This window comes from Canis lupus, chromosome 29, assembly GCF_048164855.1.
Source record: "Canis lupus baileyi chromosome 29, mCanLup2.hap1, whole genome shotgun sequence".
Classification (NCBI taxonomy): Eukaryota; Metazoa; Chordata; class Mammalia; order Carnivora; family Canidae; genus Canis; species Canis lupus.
The window spans coordinates 16,722,028-16,742,107 of NC_132866.1; the positions used below are offsets into that span (position 1 = coordinate 16,722,028).

General features: G+C 48.6%; 1 protein-coding gene across 8 annotated transcripts in view; it reads left to right on the forward strand.

Moving 5' to 3' along the window:
* The window catches only part of NRAP (nebulin related anchoring protein), a 69,931-nt gene that overhangs the window by 48,154 nt on the left and 1,697 nt on the right, over window positions 1-20,080 (forward strand). For all 8 annotated transcript variants that reach the window (XM_072805251.1, XM_072805256.1, XM_072805252.1 and 5 more), the window contains 10 exons: window positions 1,619-1,723; window positions 3,176-3,274; window positions 5,241-5,345; window positions 5,691-5,798; window positions 6,666-6,977; window positions 12,390-12,494; window positions 13,279-13,377; window positions 14,677-14,781; window positions 18,099-18,206; window positions 19,670-19,981. In XM_072805251.1, coding sequence (XP_072661352.1) covers window positions 1,619-1,723; window positions 3,176-3,274; window positions 5,241-5,345; window positions 5,691-5,798; window positions 6,666-6,977; window positions 12,390-12,494; window positions 13,279-13,377; window positions 14,677-14,781; window positions 18,099-18,206; window positions 19,670-19,981 — 1,458 coding nt within the window. The remainder of the gene's footprint in view (window positions 1-1,618; window positions 1,724-3,175; window positions 3,275-5,240; window positions 5,346-5,690; window positions 5,799-6,665; window positions 6,978-12,389; window positions 12,495-13,278; window positions 13,378-14,676; window positions 14,782-18,098; window positions 18,207-19,669; window positions 19,982-20,080) is intronic.

Genomic DNA, 20,080 nt, shown 5'->3' on the forward strand with positions numbered 1-20,080 from the left:
GGGGGTGGGTGAGAAATCCTCAACCCAGGATTTTCTTTGGAAACACTGTCCCGAGTTCCTGCCTAGCAAAATTGTACAGATCGAACAGCAGCAGGAAACATTTCCTGCTACTAAGTGTTACATTTTCATGCGTGATCTCATGGAAACCTCAAGATAAGCCTGTGTCAGTAGTAGCCTGTACCCCATTTTATGGAGACAGTACAGTGAGGCTCAAAGGAGTGACAAACAGCTTGCCCGAGATCACACACCTGTCAGTGAGAACGGGGCGCTGATGCTTGAACTTAGATGCTGTCTGACCAAGATGCCCTTGGTTCATAGTTTTACATGTTCAAGGTTTGCCGATGGCATTGCCTCTGGCCTCAGGTCAGACTGGAGGTTTTTATTGCTGCTTTGTACATTCCCGGGGTCACCAGTTTTCTATGGGAGCCTGTGCTCTGTTAGGAAAGGGTGGGATCAGAGTGGCCCCACTTCAAGCAGAGGAGAGTGTCCAGAGGAAGTCAGGACATCGGGCCCAGAGATCCTTCCTAAGTCCCTGCAAGGAGTTGTGGGGCCTTCATGAGCCTCCCATGTGCATTTCGAGCTCATGCCGCCTGTTTTCTGAAGCAGGCGGCCTGGAAGTGTTGGGAAGCATTGGGGAGTTTGCTGCTCCCAAAGAGAGCCTGGCTGTCTCCCCTCAACAGGCAGCAGCATCCTGTTCGGTGTGCCCCTTATTTCCCAGCTTGCTAGGCTTCTGTGCTGTGGGGTTTGCAAGGAGCCAGCTGGGCTTGGAAAGCAAAGCACTGTACAAAGCCTGCTTACTGGTTTGATGGGGCCTAGGAGCTGAGGGGTGCTCAGATCTGGCTATCTGTCGTCTGTTCGAATTTTCTGCCTGTGTACAGTGTTTACTGGATGACATAAACTGTCAGTAGCCCGAGAGCAGCTGCAGGAATGAGGGAGCTGCCACGCTCAGCTCAGGGCCTGCATGTCACTTGAGTGGAGCCCTCACCTGCCCTGCCTCTCGTTGGAATAGCAGTTGGAATGCAGCACGTCTGGGGTGGGGGTGGGGGTGGGGGTGGGGGTGGGGGTGGGAGAGGCACACCTTAGTGGCTGCAGGGGAGTGAATTTGGGGACCCTTTAAACTGTCAGCCCAAATCACTCAGGTACACACACTTGCCCTATGCACGGTAGACTCAGACAGGCCTGTGCCAGATTATTCTGGATTCATTTATTAGTTTTTTCTTAACCCATGATTAATTAATGCCACCCTCTGCTGCTGGGTTTTGTTTTAGAAGACCTATTAAACCATCATTTCCACATTTGCCCCAAGACAACTGACTTTCTAACCACAATCCACTCCAGCGTTTATTTTTTGATAGTCTCCATTAAGATAAAAACCCGCTGTCCCTCTGCAGCTCCTGAGACAAGTGACAGCAGAAATCTTTTGTTCTGACCTAGATTTTTGTTTCCCTGGATGAACGTTTACTGGGAGGCATTGTGTGTTCGTGAGGATGGTCGATCTGGAGAGACTGACTGGTGGACTTGAGTTCTAATTATGATGTTGTCCTGGGTCCTCTGATTTCTCTTTGCTTCCTTGCTCTGTAGGTTTGGCTTTTCTGAATCTTTGTGTTGTTCCTTACAGAATTTGTACCGCTCAGACCTGAACTTTATGCGAGGCGTTCCCTGTGTCATTCCGGGCACATTAGAGATTGAAGGGAGAAAGAAAGCATCTGAACTCATCAGTGAGGTAACCAGGGACCCTGGATGGAGGGGTGAGGGCTGGCAGTGTATTTCCACAGCAGAAGTACTTCCCTAGCACTCAGCTCTCTGCTTACGGCTAGAGCGAGCTAGATGTTGAACTTAACAATGGCAACTCACCAAGCCCTTCTTTCTAGATTCTTCATTCACACTGGATGCCATTTAAAACAGCTTTACAAATACCAAGCCAGTTCCTCTATGAACCCATAAGAATTATTCACTGGCTCATAAGATCTGCTTTCCTAGGGTTCCTTTGAAAAGTGGCCCTGTGGGACAATGACAAGAGGGCAGGCCTGGGTGGCTCGGTGGTTGAGCATCTGCCTTTGGCTCAGGGCATGGTCCTGGGATTGAGTCCCACATCGGGCTCCCCGTGGGTCGCCTGCTTCTCCCTCTGCCTATGCCTCTGCCTGTTTCTGTGTGTCTCTTGTGAATAAATAAATAAAATCTAAAGAAGAAGAAGAAGAAGAAGAAGAAGAAGAAAAAGAAGAAGAAGAAAAAGAAGAAGAAAAAGAAAGAAAGAAAGAAAGAAAAAAAAAGAAAGAAAGAAAGAAAGAAAGAAAGAAAGAAAGAAAGAAAGAAAGAAAGAAAGAAGACAGCCCTGAGAGACCAACAGATAGGGAGACTGAAATTCTATGCCCGCTCTCATTTGTGGTGTGACCTCCATCCCATCACCTGTCTTCTCTGAGTCTCAACTTCTTAATCAGTCAAATAAGGACACTCCTACCCCTCTCATTTAGTTTTTAGGTGATTAGCACTAATAATCTAAGCAACTGTGCTTCTCTGGTGGCTGGGAAAATGATTGCCATAAGCTTGGTGATAATTTCATAGTAAAAGTACAGAAGTCTAGAATTCTGAGCTCTTTGAGCTTAGGAGGAATTTTACTTACACCTGACAGAGCTCTGGGACTTCCACTCACTGTAGATGCAAGGACAGGGGGCATAATGGAAGGCACTGGAAGTATTGGGTGGGCTTACACATTGATTGGGAGCTCTGAGAAAACAGAACTGGCCTCACCATGGGAGTTTAGGTTGATCTTTGTGCTTTACTTTTCCAGTGAGATCTTGACAGAGAGTGGTTTCTGAACCTGCTGGTGCATCAGAATCCTCTTTGGAGCTTTAAAAAAATATAGAGGCCTGGGTCCAGTGGCAGTTTACTGAATCCTGGTTTCCCAGGGTGGGGCGCAAGCAATGTGTATTTTTTCAAAGCTGCATGATTGTTTCTGGGACACCCCCAAAGCTGAGGACCTCTGGGTCTCCGATGAGCAAAGGTCAGGAGCAAAATCAGAATTTCAATAATCACGTTCACTGAGATCATGAGAGCAGGTGTTGGACTGGATTCCGGGGAACGGACTAGCAGCCTTTGCAAAGCGAGGTTTTATAGCTAGTGCTTATAGAGCTAGTTCTCCTTTTTTATGCCTTATCGAGTCTTTTTCTTCCCTCAGAGTAAATACCGTCAGCATCCCCAGTCATTCAAGTACACAGCTGTGACAGACACTCCCAGCCTCCTTCATGCAAAACTCAGCAACCAGATTACCAATGAGGTAAAATCAGATGGCTTTGGAATGGGCTTTTAAAAAACTGCTAGATTGTTAAAAAAAAAAAAAAAAAAGCATGAATATTTAGTGGGGTTGGGGCCGGGGAAAAACACATGTTTGCACGGAAGCCTGGAAAGAAAAGAATGTTGTATATGGAATGTAACATTTTCCAGAAGGAAGGAAGGCCTAGTTGGAAATTGGCTTTAGTCTCTAGTCCCACAGGCAGTCACGGACCAGCCACACCAGCGTCTCCTGGGAGCTTGTTAGAAGCATCGAACCTCAGGCCCCACCCCAGACCCCCTGAATCCACAAGGTCATTGAGCAGGATCCTTATGGGTTTCCTTTGCACATTGAAGTCTGAGAGGTACTGGTCCGTCATTCATCTGTTCTGCCGAGGCACACACTGGCTAACTGCCTTTATATGGTCGCTCTGATGATTAGTGTAGGGAGGATGTGCGGTTATCCAGGGGCGGTTCTGTAGTATGGTGTTGCTCAGACTTCTGGAATTTCTGCCTCCTCCCCTCACCTGCTGTTTGCTCACTTCATTTAATCATCTCTAGCAGAGGGGCATCCAGGGGAAGGAATCTCATTACCTCAAATCATCATTCCAGCCCCTTTGGTTCTACTTCTTAGAGGCTCTCTTGCAAGTTTGAAATAGAAATTGAGCTTGGCAGAGAATTAAATTTGGCATCGTCCTTAGTTTTAAAAATTCTCCTGCTGACTCTTTGAGAAGTCAGTTGAGATTTGGCTATTTATACAACGAGGTTCCACTCTCACCCAAGTCAGAAAGTAGGACCCAGCAGCTCGGGGTAAGAATGGTCCCAAGGGCTTGTGCAGTGACAGTCTCAATTTTAAATTCCTCTTGAGCCCATCCTGCCTGCGGTGTGAGCTGGATGCGGTGGGGCAACCATGCCTCATATGGTGGCCTCTGGCCTCAGAGAGCTCACCAACCACAGACTCACTTCTGATCACGAGAGGAGATGTTTTGGGAACTGGCTGAGGCCACCCAGGGTAGCACTGGCATGAGTTTGCTCTTGGAAGGAGCCGGGGCTTTAGTAAAGGATGCAGAACGGGGTTTAGGAACCTCTCTTCCACCCACCAGAGCTTCTCCTAAATCTCCCAGATCTTAGCATTTATCATCTTTTACACTATATCCTCAAGGGAAAAGTCTACAATGAGAAGAACCTTGATGGTGTTCCTAAATGTGTTTTTCTTTCCTTAGCTTCTTGCTGAACAAAGTGTAGAGGAGAGAAAAAAAAAAAAACCCACCTTTTTCTTGAAGCATCTTAGGTTCTCAGTGGGGATTCTGTAACAAAAGACAGATTAACAAAAGAAAAGCGTACAAGTTTATTTAGTATGAGTTTTACACGATACGGGAGCCTCCGTGAGGAAACGAAGACAAGGAGAAACGGTTAAACCTGGACGTTTTTTGTACTAGGTTTGATGGAGAGTAGAAAGTCGAGGGAAGATGCGAGAGGGCAAAAGGGATGAGCTAAGGACAGGGGTGCACTTAGCAAGGTCTGTTCACTCAGATTCCTCTTGGGTGCCCTCGGTCTTTGGAGATAAGGATGCTCATTTCCTCTGGGTGGAGGGAGGGCACCTCTCACAGGAGGCTCTTCTGACCTGCTTCAGGAGAGGAAACGACAAAGAGTTCTCCTAGCACCTGCGGCTTCAGACAGTCCTTCTGCTTAAAGTATTCGGTATGCCAAGGTGCCATATTTCGGGGTAACCTGTCCTGAACCCCATCAAAAGCAACTTGCAATCTCTTACATATTCCTTTTATGCCACTCAATTTGACTCATGAAAGAGTGTCTTTATTGAAAGAAAGATCTTCCCCAAGGCAGAAGGTGTATCCACGACCCAGCGAGCGGCCTTCCGCAAACCTATCTCCCACTTGCAAACGAGGGACCTCCAGCACCGCAGAAACACACAGCATTATCTCCTTGCTTGTTCTTTTTTCTTTTTTACCCAGCGCCTCTATAAAGCAGCCGGAGAGGATGAGAGGCACCGGTACACAATGACCCTGGGTCTGCCCGAGTTTGTCCGAGCGAAAGCGAACGCAGCCAATCTGAGTGACGTAAGCCTTTCTTGTTGCCGGGGCTCAGACATGCTCCAAAGCCACGCGTGTCTGGGGCTGTGATGGGATCTAACAGTGACCCTTCTGGTGTTCCCAGAAGCTTAAAAAAATGTCTTTTTGATGCTCACCGTAAATACACCTTTTTACAAATGTGTTGTGTACACGCGTGCCAGCGCGCACTACAGCGTGTGTGCTAATGAGATTTTTCTTTGCAAAAGAGAGAGCTTTTGCTCGTCAGAAATCGATTCGGGAACACTGTACTACAAATGAACAGGGTAGCCTTTGTTCACCGATTCATGTAATTTTTTTTTTTTTAAAGAAGATCTACATGTGTTCCTACTGTAGGCAAAATACAAGGAGTCTTGGCGTAATCTCCGTGCTCAAGGCTACAAGCTGACAATAGACGCTCTCCCCTTCCAGGCTGCTCGCGTCTCTGGAGATATAGCCAGTGATGTGAGTTGAATGATATGACCTTCCATCTTGCCTAATTTCTGTTAACTTCATGTAAAACAATGTCTACGGCTGATTTTCCTGAATTAAAGCAAATCTATCACCATGTGAGACAGGATGTCACCTGCAGAATATATTAGTTAGAAATGAGATTCTTTGACGGAGGGAGGGAAAGAAAGCTTCTGTTAATCAGAAGCTAAATTCAGGCAAAGGATTCCAGCAGGAAAGAGATGATGATTTATTTCTAATTGCAGGGTCTGGGCAACAACCCCCACCCCCACCCCATAATACATGAGCTGTCCAGCTTTACCTGGAATTCGAAAGCAAACTCACAATAGAAATCTTAACACAGCCCTAACACATCTCCCTCCTGGCTCTCTGTAGTTTCACATGTTGGCGTTAGGATTTGCCAGCTGTGTTTCAGCCACTCTGTTGATAGCGTCCATAGCTTTGGGACATGAAGGTGACTTTCTCTTTCCCACAAACAAATCACAGAAAATGTGGACTTCAAATAAATGGATCCTGTCTTTTGGGTTTAATGTTTTGCCAAGTACGAACGGTTAAAGCACAAGTTTCTCTTTTACCTTTTTTGATAAATTCCTTTTGGCCATAGGACATGTAAGGGGAGTGGGGCCCTTTCTTTGGTTCTGAGGATCTGGTTTTAATTAGATAGGAAGAATGGAGCGATGTTTTAATTGTTCAACCCCCAGGGAGGAAGCATGCTCTCAGGCCAACCTCACTGTGGTTTTTCTTATAATCACCACCTCCTAGTGTAAGAATAGGTGATTTTTCTAGGGTTTGCAGTGAAAACGTGCAGGTGGAATTTAAGCAGGCCGAATGCCAGCCCCTGACTGTGGTCCTCCCTTCCAGTTTCTCTACAGACATGACTTTGTGAAGGAGCGAGGCAGGCTGATCGGGGCCCGGAGTGTGAGTGATGACCCCCGACTCCAGCACTGCTGGCGGGTAGGCCAGTTGCAGAGCGAGCTTCAGTACAGGCGGGGAGCGGCGAGCAGCCAAGCCCACTACCACCTGCCCATGGACATGGTGCACCTGGTCCATGCCAGGAAGGCCCAGGCCCTAGCCAGCGACCACGACTACAGGACACGGTGCCATGAGTTCACAGCTCTGCCTGAGGACCTGAAGATGTCCTGGGCCAAGAGAGCTCACGCCCTGCAGAGTGAGGTAGGGGGCCTTCCACCGAGCCTGGGTGTAAATCTCTGCTTCTTTTGCCTATCCAACAACCCCCTCTCCCTCACCCTACCCTGCCCAAACCAAGACTTGCTGGGTCTATGTTACGTCATCTAGGTTGGAATCATTCAATCATCTAACAACCATTTCTTGAGCACCTACTGTGTACCAGCCATCATTCCAGGCTCTGGGGATACCGTAGTCAACCAGAAAGTCAAAAAACTGCTGTGCTTCTGAGTCTTCCACTGTATGGGAGGGAGATAGAATATGGTAGGTAGGATCCAAAGTATGTCGGATGGTGACACGTGTTGTGGAGACAGACAAAGCAGGGTAGGTGGATCTGCACACATGCAATTTTAAATTGGGGGTGTAGTCCGGGGAGTTCCCACGAAAAGGTGACATTTGAGCAAAGACCAAAGTTGATGAAGGAAGGGCAGACCACTCCAGCCAACGGAAGAGCAAATCCAAAGGCCAAGTCCCCAAGCAGGAGGAGCCTCAGCTTATTTGAGGCTGGCGTGAATCAAGTGGGCCAGGGAGGAGGACGTGGTCCAGAGTGGGGTCTGAGAGAGTGCACAGGCTGGATGCTGTGTGGTGGGGGTGAAGGTCACGACCAGAAAGCAGTAGATCCAGTCATGGCTGACATGACCAGCTGACTGCTGTTACTGTCCCACTTGCTGTGATGCCGTGAGGTGGGGACAGCTTTGACTTCTCCTTTCCAGATGAGATCATGTGAGAGATGCCAGGCAGGACTGGCTCCAGAGCCCACAGTCTTACCCATCTTGCTCTTGGGGAGGGAGCTCAATGCAGGGGAGTCATGCTTCCTACAATGCAGGTGTGGACACAGACACAGAAGGGAGAGGTCCTCACCCAGGCGAGCACCACCTGGAGTGACTGCAGAGCATGCTGGAGTCAGTCCCATTTCCCTACCACCCCTCAGCTTCCTCCACTGGGATGCAGTAATGGTGATAGTGTGGGCATGGTTTGCACGTGGGAGCCTCGTGCTGGGTGGCAGGCACTGTACCCCCAGATCTTGCACACATTGTCTCTCTAGGCTTCCAAGCAGCCCTATGAGGAAGAAACTCTCATATTAGAGTGCAGCCCATGGGACCCTTCCCATCCATATCAGGGATTCTCAACCATAGCACCTAGGATGTTCTGGGCTGGACAATGCTTTGTTACAGGCAGGCCCTGTCCTGTCCCTTGCAGCATCCCTGGCCTGCACCCACTAGATGCCAAAAGTGCCACCCTCCCCCAGTGCAACAAAGTGTTTCTCAATATGGCCAGATGTACCTGGGACATCTGCATCCAGTTAAGAACCCAGTTGCTAGTTTAGGACTGGTCCACACGAAGAAAGCTAGCGTGGTGTCTGGTCCAGAGAAACGTACAGTGTTAGCTATTTGGATTGTTCTCTGCAGCAAGCCTTTCAATTCCCATTGTCTTTAGGGCAGCAGCTGCTCTTAGGTGGAGTTATATGACACAGGCAGAGTATAAACACATAATTGAGGATTAATTGTGAGTCAGCACGGTAATGATTTAATGATCACCTAATTACTCATCACAATTTGCTGGAAGTTCAGAATCACAGTGTTCATAAGCAAGTTGAGTGGGGGGCAGGATGCGTTCCTTGGGCCCCACACCGAGGACACAGTAGCAAGGTGCCCGCCCAAGTTCCACTGGAAAGGCCTTCCACTTGCTAGATGGCCATCCTGCCACCTCCAAGAATATAGCTCATGGTATGACCCTCTTGTCAATGAGCTATTCCTTAGGGGGGCGGGGGGAGGGGGGAGACCTCTGGGGCAGGGCAGATCCCAGAGGGAGATACGCAGGCCATCTGGGAGAGGTGAGGGGGCCCAAGCTGGGAACCTGAAGATGTTCGTTGGAAACCTCACGTTATCACCTACTGGCTACGTGTCCTTGCAATAGCCCTTTGCTTCCTAGGCCTCCATTCCTCCAACAAAAAGCAAAGAGGGTCGATTTGATTGGTAACCTCGGAATTCAGGGATCACAGGAAGATGTTTTTAAGATAATGGCATCAATATATCATCAGATTTTTTTTTTTTTTATTGAGTGAGGAAAAAAAACCCTAAATATTACCTCAAGCTACCATTTATGTCACAGTTTTGTGTTCTGTTTTGTTTTGTTTCTGGAAAGAAAAGGATATTTTAACACTAAAACAAGTAGGAAGAACAATCTAAAAAGAAGAGGATTTTCTAAAAGTGGTGGTTGGTTGGTACTCTTACACTGACATTTTATGAAATAGGATATGTATTACAATTTTGAATCCTGAGAAACTATTGCTTAATTTTTAAAATTACCATATTATGCTTCACGTGTTGCTTTATAAGCCTCAAGTTTGTTCATTTGGGGGTTTGGGTCTCAAGATGTTACAAACAGAGGAAACCCCATAATGTCCAGCTGGTCCTGAGGCTTCAGTTTTCTTGCAATCATTATTGAAAATCTAATTTCATGTGGTTATATTGTGCAGAAAAAGGGACAAAGGCTCCCCCTGTGTGCACTTGATTCAGCAGAGTCTGGGGGAGGAACAGTAGCCCTGTCCTGCAGCTGCTTCTCCTGCCCTCTCCTGCCCAGGCTAGAAAGGAAGCTGTGGGTTGGGCCAGAGGGAGCCCAGGGGTGCTCACCACTAGGGTGAAGGCCTCAGGCCATGATCACTCAAGTCCTGTGTGCATACTTGTCTCCAGAAGGTCTCTGAGACACATGCTTTGCCCAAGGAATGCTCTGGCCGTGAATGTCTGTGATCTTGGATGGAGACTGCAGGGAGTTTTGAAAAGCCCCTGCAGGGACTGTCAAGAGGACAGCCCTGACCCCACCTTTTACAGCTGCATGATCCTTTTACAGCACCTATACTCTTACGGGTAGACTCCGTAAGCTCTATGAGCCTCAGTTTCCCCGCCAGAAACAATGACAACAACAATAGCTAAAATGTATGGAATGTTTATTCTGGACCAGGCATTTGCTTAAATATTTTGCACGAACTATCTCATTTAGTATCCAGGTACATACTGGTGGGACTCTCATTTTTACAGATGTGGCAACTGAAGCACCTATACTCTTAAGTAACTTGCCCAGGGTCACAGGCTGGCAGGGAAATGACTTGCTCTAGGCCCCATAGCAAGTAAGAGGCCAAGGGAGGCTCTGGTCTCCGGACTCCTGGTTTGATGCTCTTTGGCTCCCCCAGGTGGCTGGACTAGGAACCCAGGTGCTCTGGCTCTTAAGGGTTCTCTGAATGACTGTGTGGTACACCCGGGGACACAGCAGCCCTTGGCTCTTCTGAGAATCTGAACAGTCCCTTGAACTCCAAAATTGTTCTGTAGATGGGTATAAGAACCCCGCCTTTGCAGGGTGATGTGAGCCCTGCATGAGTTGATGAGTCTAAAGCAAACCATGCCCTAAGCAAGAGGGTGATTTTAAAGGTTCTCATTAATATGACAAATAGACCTCCTCCCCTGGCCACTGCCAGGGTACATTTGTTTACATTGTTGAAAATTGAGGACCAGAAACTGTAGCCTGTGCTCCAAACTGGGGGCTCCGGGAGAACCGCCCCTCCCCCCCCCAGAGGAATCCGAAGGTGGCTTCCAGGCCTTAATATGTGCAAGGAACAGCAGGACTGCCATCTGGGGAAGCCAGGTGCACTTGGGCAGCATGAGTGCGTCCCTTATTATCTTAGAATCCTTCTTTCAGACCATCTTTGGGTAGCTGATTCTTCTCGACTCCCCTCTTTCATCATGAAGTCCAGGGCAGGCGTGTTGTTTTTAGGGTCTGCGTGAATAGTCACACCTGGGCTGGGAGCTGAAATATCAATAGACAATCCATTTATAAGAGAGTCTGAGGCCCAGTCAGATCTTTGGGGAACCTGCATCTTGCTTTCTGACTTACCTGCGATTGTACTGTTCAGCTCGACAAAGGCAAGTTGAAAGAGTGCTCCCCACTTCATCTTGCCTATGAAAGGAGCAAGGCCCGGCTGTGAAGAGGCCCTGTAGGATTATTCTCTCTAACTTAGAAATTTATCCAATTTTCTCTGTTCTTTATCAGAGTGGAAGGCAAAAGCTTTGCCGGTGTAGACCGAAAGATCGTGGTATAAAAAGCAATCTTACTGACATGGGGTTTTGAAACCTGCTCCTGAACCTGAGTGATGCCTCCCTTCACCAGTTGGAAAGCAGAGTGGAATTTGCACAGGGGCATTAACCAGCAGACAGTAGATCAGAAACGGACCCTCTTTGAGGCCAGCTGTGAGGGACGCTGTGAATCCTGAAATGAAAGGAAACTAAAAAGGCCGAAAGACTGGTTTCTGGAGTGATATTTTGCGTTACAGCAGAGCTTATATCTAAATTAGGGAAACGCTATCAACTTCGTTTAGATCCAAATTTTAGATTTCCTTGGAGACTCTTTTTCCACCTTTAAAAATGCCTGATTTCCATAAAGAGAAGAAGAAAAATGTTCCTGTGACTGTCTTGTCCTCGGTAATGGTGGGCTGATGGCAGAATGGTAATAAGATTTAATATTTTAGGAGACTCCTAATCAGACCCATTGTCCTCCAGCACAGCTCAGGATTTTCTCCCAGGAATGCTGCTGTAGTTCTCATCTTCTGAGTCCTTAAAAATGAAGAAAATGGGTAAGGCCTCGCCCATCTTTGCAATATAAGCAAATCCTGAGCCAATGGTGGGAGGCGGAGATAAACCTAGGCACAAAAAGATTAGAATAGCTTACATGGCTTACATGCTGTAGGCCGCTTGGATCTAAGTTTGTGTGGTTCTTAGAGTCCTGCTGTCATTGTCTCTGCCCCCCGCCCCCCCGTCCCCCCCCCCCACCACCATGAGACAAAAACAGATCCAATGCATAGAGTGGCTTTTGCTCCTTAGGGCCCTCAGGTGTTCTCATGAGAACAGCAGGGTTGTTATGACCTTCAACTATCACAGAGAGAAACTGAGTCACATTTTGGTAAAGCGATTTGCTCTGAGTCCCAGCAGGTTTGACCCAGAGTTCAGGGCCCTTTGATCACCTGAAGGTGGGTAAAACTGTTCTATTTAGGCGGCAGGCAGGCAGGCAGTCGCCTCTCTGCCAGAAGGGAACAGAATAATCCAGGCTGATGCCTGGGCTTGGGGTAGATCTCTACTCTTTTTTTTTTTTTTTAAGGGATCATGTGCATCCATTACCTTGGCTTCTAACCCTGCCCATTCACAGGTAGGGCCTGCTCCATGATTTAATTCCTGGCGGAGGGCACAAACTCACACCGTTTGGCTTAACAATACACAAAATATGGTCCGAATGAAGACGTCAATGTGTTACAATGAAGACGAATACAAATGCTTTTTACAAATCAAGGAACTTGAAATAACCAGATGGTCTTCAGTGCCGTGTTGGTGAAAACCAATGATCTTTTTCCCACAGTTTCGCTACAAGTCAGACCTGATGGGCATGAAGGGGACAGGATGGCTGACGCTGAGTTCGCCGCAGCTAGAGAGTGCAAAGAAGGCCGGAGAACTCATCAGCGAGGTACCATTCAACCCAGCTCTGTTGTAAATGCAACCTGGTGTTTAGTTCCTCCTGAGGAGGGAAACTGCTTACAGGGTGGAGATGCCAAGAGGGCCCCGTGGCCCCTGGACCCCCAGTGTTTTTCCTGGGCTTTTGCAACCAAATCGCAAGACAGAACAAGATTTCCCTCCAAATGAGTTCACTTGCTGGAGAGGTAAAGGCATGTTTCAAACTGGGCAGTAAGACAGATGATGTGCTATGAGATTCTTAGTAGGTACATCAGGTAGTTATGAGCTAAGCCGACTCATTGTTTTCATGGGGGCGCAGAATTTGCCATCCACCCACAGAGTTTACCCAGAGTGTCCAGTGTCTGGGGTTATCTGATTTCAGAGGGCATTACACATTCTACAGGGATGATTACCTTTACCAAACACCCCACCATATTGGTGGCCTGGAGATTCTTGCCCAGGGATCCATTCCAGGGGGGCACTAGCTTCTTCCATCTCTTAGTAGCAGAACTTACTTGGACAGGGTCCTATTGATGCTGAGTTTCCTTATTGTGGTGTGCCCTGGTATTGTGCGGCCTTTTTTTCCCCCAGGAGAGTAAATTCTTATAAAATGTTCCTTATCAGAGGGGCAGCTTGGACCCCTGTGAGGTGGGTCTTCTTGGACCTACCAAGAAGAGAGACCTGTATTCCAATAATATCTTTGGCACATCTGATACCGAGTAGGTGGGGTGAAGATGCATCCAGAAAAATGCATGGTGTTCAGCTGTTCAGTGGGAATCTGTGTCTTTCTCTTACAGACCAAATACCGTAAGAAACCAGATAGTATCAAGTTCACCACGGTGGTTGACTCCCCAGACCTGGTTCACGCCAAGAACAGCTACATGCATTGCAATGAGGTGGGCATGTTCTCATCAGTAACCCTACGTGCCCGGTAGTGGGTAGTGCTGTTCAGTACTCAGTACTTAAGAGCATGGGCTTGGGGTAGACGGGAGTGCTACCTGGGTGATCTAGGGCCAGTTACTCTCTCCTAACCTCTCATTCCTTATTTGAAAGGAGGGCAATGATAGCAACATTTCATAAGATTAAGTGAATTAAATGAGGATTAAATAACTAATGTATGTGAAGCCTTTAGCAAGTATCTGGAATGTAGTAAGTCCTCAATAAATACCCCCTATTTTGGTTTGGTTCATAATAATAGCAATAATATTGTGTAATATTGATGATCTTTTACAAAACACTAGATGAGATACATCTTAATTATTGATAAATGGTAATGGAATTAAAAGCCGAACATAAGCCAGTTAGGAAAAAAAAAAAAAAAAAAGGAGCAGCTATATTAAAAGCTTCTTTCTGCTTCTATGCTTTCTGGACAATTTAGCCTCATTTCTTCTCTCCTATATTTATTTTGAAGTATAGGAAGTTAAATATTTTTTCTCTGAGGTCGTTAAGAGATTTGATTTTCACATACAGTGACAGAGCCGACCCCTTGTCACAGAGTCCAAATGTTGTACTGACAGGTTCATGTTTGTAAAGCCCATATTGAATTTGGAAAAGGATCAGAATATTCAATACTATATTTTCCCCTCTTAAAGTAGATGGGACTCAATCCCTTCCTAAAATTCTTTGCAACTCTTAGGTCACTGCTCTAAAAATAGCAACTGAGATAAAGCTTGAGTTTTAAAATTGTGTCTTCCTGGGCCCCAGATAGACTATGAAAACTTAAAATTTCTGAAAACATACTAAGGCCCTTTATCCATTCAGGATAAAAAGACTTATTAGCTGTTGTGTCTTTTTTATTATCATTATTCATTATTCAAACAATAAGGGCATTAAGACATCTTGTTCCTAGTAGAAAGCTTGAACAACACTCAACTGCAAAGATTCTCGAAAGAGCCACACACCTTATACTTGTTGTAAAACAACAAGTGTGGCCAACCAAGATGTTGGTTTGGGGCCCATTTGGAGCAGATCTTGATAAATATTTTAGATAGGTTCTACTTACAATCAGCCAGCCCTATCTGACTCTCAGCCCATGGCCGCCTTGGTCAGACGGTGGGCTCTAGAGGGATGCTCTCCATGTGCAGGGCTGGCATCTGCTCCCATGGTGGGCACCCGGTGGGAGGGGCAGCCCGCTTCTCACCTGTGACCTCAGCCAGCGCAGCTCCGTATTTACCATGAGCCTGTCTCACCCACAGCGCCTGTACAGATTGGGGGATGCGGAATCCCTGCACAGATATACGCTGATCCCCGACCACCCCGATTTCACCAGAGCCCGCCTCAACGCGCTGCATCTGAGTGATGTAAGTGAAACAGCAGTTAATGGGGTGTGCACCTCTTTGCAAACGTATCTACACCCAACCTGGATTTAGTTGTTGGGGGGGAAAGTCCCAGGAAAGAGGACTTGAGACAGGAAGAACGCGGGACCGAGAGGGAGACAAACCACATGTGTGACTCTGAGCCACTTGCATCGCTAGGCCTCAGTTTCCTCAACTGGAAAATGGGACAGAGCTGAGCTGACTAATGCCTGTGGTTCCTTCTGGCTGGAAAATTCTGGTTTGGCGCAGGAATTGCCAAGACCACAGTCAGGTGCCCCCCTGGCCCTGGCAGGTGTAGACACCTGCTCTGTTTCTTTCCCGGACACATCTCCTTCGCCCTCCGAGCAGGGTGACTTTGGAGGCCCAGAGACACTTTCTCGCTGCACAGTTTGGAAAGACGCCGCAATTGTGGTCCATCGGGTACAAACACGAGCTGCTGCTCCTTTGTGCGTGAGGCGGTGGCCTCCAACACTTCTGTTTCCCTTAGATGTGTGCCCTTTGCGTGCATAACCAAGATGCTGTTTCCTAAACCCGGGCTTGTTGTTAGCAGGGGTTGGAGGCTCCTGGTTGTAATAGAATAGGCGGCCGCTCGGCCAGCAAAGCTGTGATCCTGGGATAACAGGTAGCCAGGCGGCGGAATCAAAAGAGCCTGTCAGATCAGAATAACACAGGCCGAGTGTGTCGGCCTGGGGCAGCGCGGGGCCTCCCAGAGTCCGGCCATTCTTCCCTCCCTGGCCTGGCCATTGTGTCCTGGGGCTCCGTGCAGATCAACAGCTGCTACCGTGCACCCCAGAGGTGGCCGCCTCGCAGGGGTTGGCGCGAGGCGCCTTCTAGTTAGCGTGTGTATTAGTTTGTTGCGTTTGTAAAGCCCTGTGGGATCCCACGCAGTGAATGCGATGGTGCTTTGTAAATATGAGTTATTATGACCATTTGATGCTTTTGAGGGATGAGCGAGCGATAATTTTAGAACAGCAGCTCTGGTGGGCTGACCTCCATCTGGGGGAAGCGGGACCTCCCCCTCCGCAGAGCTTGGACAAAACAGCCATCGTATCAGGGCTTCCAGGATGGGGGAAGGCCAGGCCTCCGTTTGCCAGACTCTCCGAGGTCCACAGCCCTGAAAACTGGGATAAACCTGTCGGTCCATCTGGAGCCCGGTTGAAGGAGGACGGCCACCCCAGGCCGGTGACAGAGCATCTTTCGGCTCACAGGGGACGCCAGTCTGTAGAGTCCTGGAGCTGAAATTAGCCGCCAGGGCATGCGGATATGGAGAACTCATGAACCTCTTTTGAAAGAGCACTTCTTCGGGGGCGTGGAGAATGCACACAATTGGATCAAGTGCTCTGTGAGGAAGATGTGGAGGGAAAGTGACCTTCCTGGGCAAAGAAAGCCATTGAGATGTGTAAGGCAGCCGAAATAACTAAAAATCAAATGACTCTAATGTGTGAGGATGAGGACAAAACTGTGCCCACTGTGATAAAGAAGAGGAACGCCCAGGGTTCCAAATCAAAGAGCCTACGGAATCTAAAGGCTCCCAGTGGCAAGACAGAAACCTCAACAGAATAAAAAAACTCAGGGAGGAAGTGATCACAATCAAGCAAATAGTATACAGGAGAAGGAGCAGGAGAAAGGGAGCCAGTGCCTTGGGGAGAACCCCAATTTGGGCCACGCTGGCTAGCTGACCCTCGGCCGTAGAGGCTCGGAAGCTGGGGCGCATCGGACACCAAAGTGGGGTGATGTAGGAGTTGGACGCTGAGTGAAGTTTGGTGTCCTTGCCCAGCCCAGATCTGGTGTGGAGGCCCTTCATAGGAAGGCGCCAACTGTCCCCTTTCTAGGGGAGGCTCAGGGCTTTGACCCTATTTGCTATCTGTACTGCTACTTGTGGGGCCACCATATCAGGGAACGTGATGCTAAAGGGGATGGTCACTCAGTCATTACCCGAATGCTTCTCCCCTTCTGCAATCCTTCCCTCCTGGCTGCTCAACTCAGTGGTGACCCAGTAAATCGAATCCTTTGGGCCTTGTTTGTGACCCATCAATTAGGAGATGACTCCAATGATTATTGGCTCTTATATCTCTAGGCCCTCAAACATAGCAGGTGTTTGGTTTGGGTTGGTGGCGTTGGACATTGGAGTTAGAGGTGATGATGAAGGTGAAGGTGATGGATGGTGGTACATAACAATGCAGAGCTCACTGTGCCTGGCTCCATCTCCGCGGGCCCTTCCTGGTTCCAGGCCCAGTTGTGCGGTGGTAGGAAGCACTTTGCTTTTTATCTGCCATCCCTCTTTTGCTTAATCTCCTCAATCCCCTGTAGAACAGAGCCTCGGTCATGACCTCTATTTCCAAGTGACAAAAGCAAGGTTCTTAAGGGGCCTCCTGACCTGCTGTGGCTCTTGGAATGAGTGAGCCACTGACACGGTCTGGGGCTGTCACTTTGTCGTCTGCTGCTGATACGCCTCACCTGCTGTGGCTGAAGAAAGGACAGCCCTCCACTGGGATCTCCAGATGGCTCCTTTCATGGAGCCATTCCCTTATCTTGAAAAAAAAAATGTTAGCTACATGAAGGCATGGGAGATTTTGATGCTCTCTCTGGTGCGTGGGTCTACCTGAGGGCCAAGAGGATGTGATTGCAGACTCCTGGAGGTTGTGTGAGAACAACTTCAAAAGGGAAAAAATGAAAGAGGAAGATGTGAAATACATGGGTCAGGAACTCGGTCAGGTTCTTGGCAATCAATTTAATTCAGGTGAAGGCTCTTCCCTCCGTGTGGGCACCAAGGGTGCATGTGGGATGCAGCACTCTTCATAGTGATGGTGGCACATGGCTTCGGAAGTAGCCAAGAGGCCCTCAGGAAGTCATCAGAGTTAACAAACACAGGGGTGCCCGATCCCAAGGAATAGTACTTTCAGCATGAGGGAAGAAGCAGAGTTCTTGAACTTTGAGTTCTGGCATCTAGATAGAAGCTGCAAACCTAAGGCACTGCAAGTGAACGCAAAGGAAGTCGGGGGGGGGGCTCTGGTGCCAACAGTATATGGCAAATGAGCCAGGCTCATAGGCTCCAGACCCACCGGAGCAGGGCCTGATGTTGAGGCCTGGAGCTTAGAGCTGAGCCGTTTGTGGCCAGTCTCACCAGTCCCAGAGCTGGGAAGGTCCTCGGGATGGATGTGGGGAGGCCATGACCTGTCCTTGGGTACCTGCAGGGGGAAGGGTATGTGTTCAGGAACTATTCCTGCTGAGAGCTAACAATATGCCAGGTGTGGAGTTCTCACTCCCTGCTCCCTGCTCACTCATTTCATTTCCCCATCTAGAAAGTCTACAGAAACTCTTGGGAACAGACCCGGGCTGGCGGCTATGACTTCCGGCTGGATGCCATCCCATTCCAGACTGCCCGGGCGTCCCGGGAGATCGCCAGTGATGTAAGACATCAGATTCTCTCTCCCTCTGTCACTCATAGGTTTGACTGCTTTCCCCAAGTCTGATGAAAAGCACACCACCAGGAACCCAAACTGAACAAGTATTTCAAGTGAAATGAAAAATCAGCCTTATTTTCTAGAATCTTAGCCAGAAGTTTCAGATTGGGGAGGGTCGTTGTCTCTCCTTAAGAGAGATACTCTTAAACATTGATGTATGTGTATCCAGAAGTCAATTAACATGTGATTGATGTGTTGATCTACAATAAAGGGACTTCTAGCTGAAGGGGTAGCACAAAAGGATAGAGATTGAGCTTCCCCCCTAGATTGATTTTGAGTTCACATCCTGGCTTGGTCACTTAAGACTTGGCCGTGTGGTATTGGGCTAGTTGCTTACATCCTCTGAACGCAGATTTCTACATCTATGAAAGAGGGATATAATTTTCATCTCCTAGGATTGATGTCGGAATTGAAAAAAAATGGTTTACAGCGCCATGCTAATAACAGGTGTTCAAAACATGGCAGCCATTATTACGGAAGGGGAAGGCTTCATAGACTAGAGAGATCACTGATCACTCAGCAATACCTTGTGTCTGCCCACAATGAGTACAGAAATCAGGAACGAGCATTCATTTTTTTTTAAGATTTATTTGTGAGAGACACACACACAGAGAAAGAGAAAGAGAGAGAGAGAGACAGAGACAGAGACAGAGGGAGAAGCAGGCCCCATGCAGGGAGCCCGACGTGGGACTCGATCCAGGGTCTCCAGGATCACACCCTGGGCCAAAGGCGGCGCTAAACCGCTGAGCCACCCGGGCTGCCCCAGGAACAAGCATTTAGAAACAGTTTTAGCAAGTACTCATTGTGACAACCAGGCCTGTGCCCGGTGGGCTCCTCTTGAGTAGGGCAGAGGCTAGTTTGGGTGTTGCCACTGCATATCGATCCGATGCAGTAGAACCACCTATGGGACTTGGATGGATTGAAAATTTAAAAAGCAAAACAAAATGAATCCGGTCCTCCCCTATAGATGATTTGAGGAGCACTGGACTGAGCCCCTACAAGCTAGGAAGAATCAAAGGAAGAGTGGTTGCTGAGAGAAGGGGCATCTTTCTCTTCCTGTTAGTTTATTAATTACCGTTAAGCAGCATTAATACCCATAGCTGCCACTCAGTGGGCATGAACCTGTGCCAGACATGAAGCTTAGCCCCATATCACTGAATTCTCTCCCATGGGGTGGAGGTCCATTCTCTCATTTTATTAGGTGGGGAAACTGAGGCTCAGACAGACTAAGTAACTGGCCCAAGGCCACACAGCTAGAAGGCAGCAGAGGGAGATACAGATCCCAGGTCTGCCTGAATCCGAAGCTGTGCTCTTACCTGATTGTTGAACTTCCCTGCTGAGATTCCTGGGGGCTGGCCCGGGAGGGGTGGCAGGCACCCGGGACCCATCTCTGCTCCTCTGACCCGCAGTTCCGGTACAAAGAGGCCTTCCTGCGGGACCGGGGCCTACAGATTGGTTACCGCAGCATCCACGACGACCCCAGGATGAGGCATTTCCTCAGCGTCGGCAAACTCCAGAGTGACAACGAGTACAAGAAGGACTTTGCCAAGAGTCGGTCCCAGTTCCATAGCCGCCCGGACCAGCCCGGCTTCCTCCAGGCCAGGAGGAGCCAGCAGCTGGCCAGCGACGTGTGCTACCGGCAGCCCCTGCCCCAGCCCACATGCGACCCGGAGCAGCTAGGCCTGAAGCACGCACAGAAGGCCCACCAGCTGCAGAGTGACGTGAGTGCCCCCTCCCGCCCGGCTGAGACCCTTCCCCTGCTGTCTTGGCCATCACCCCGCATTCCACATGACCTTCTGGGGGGAGCTGGGCTGAGATAG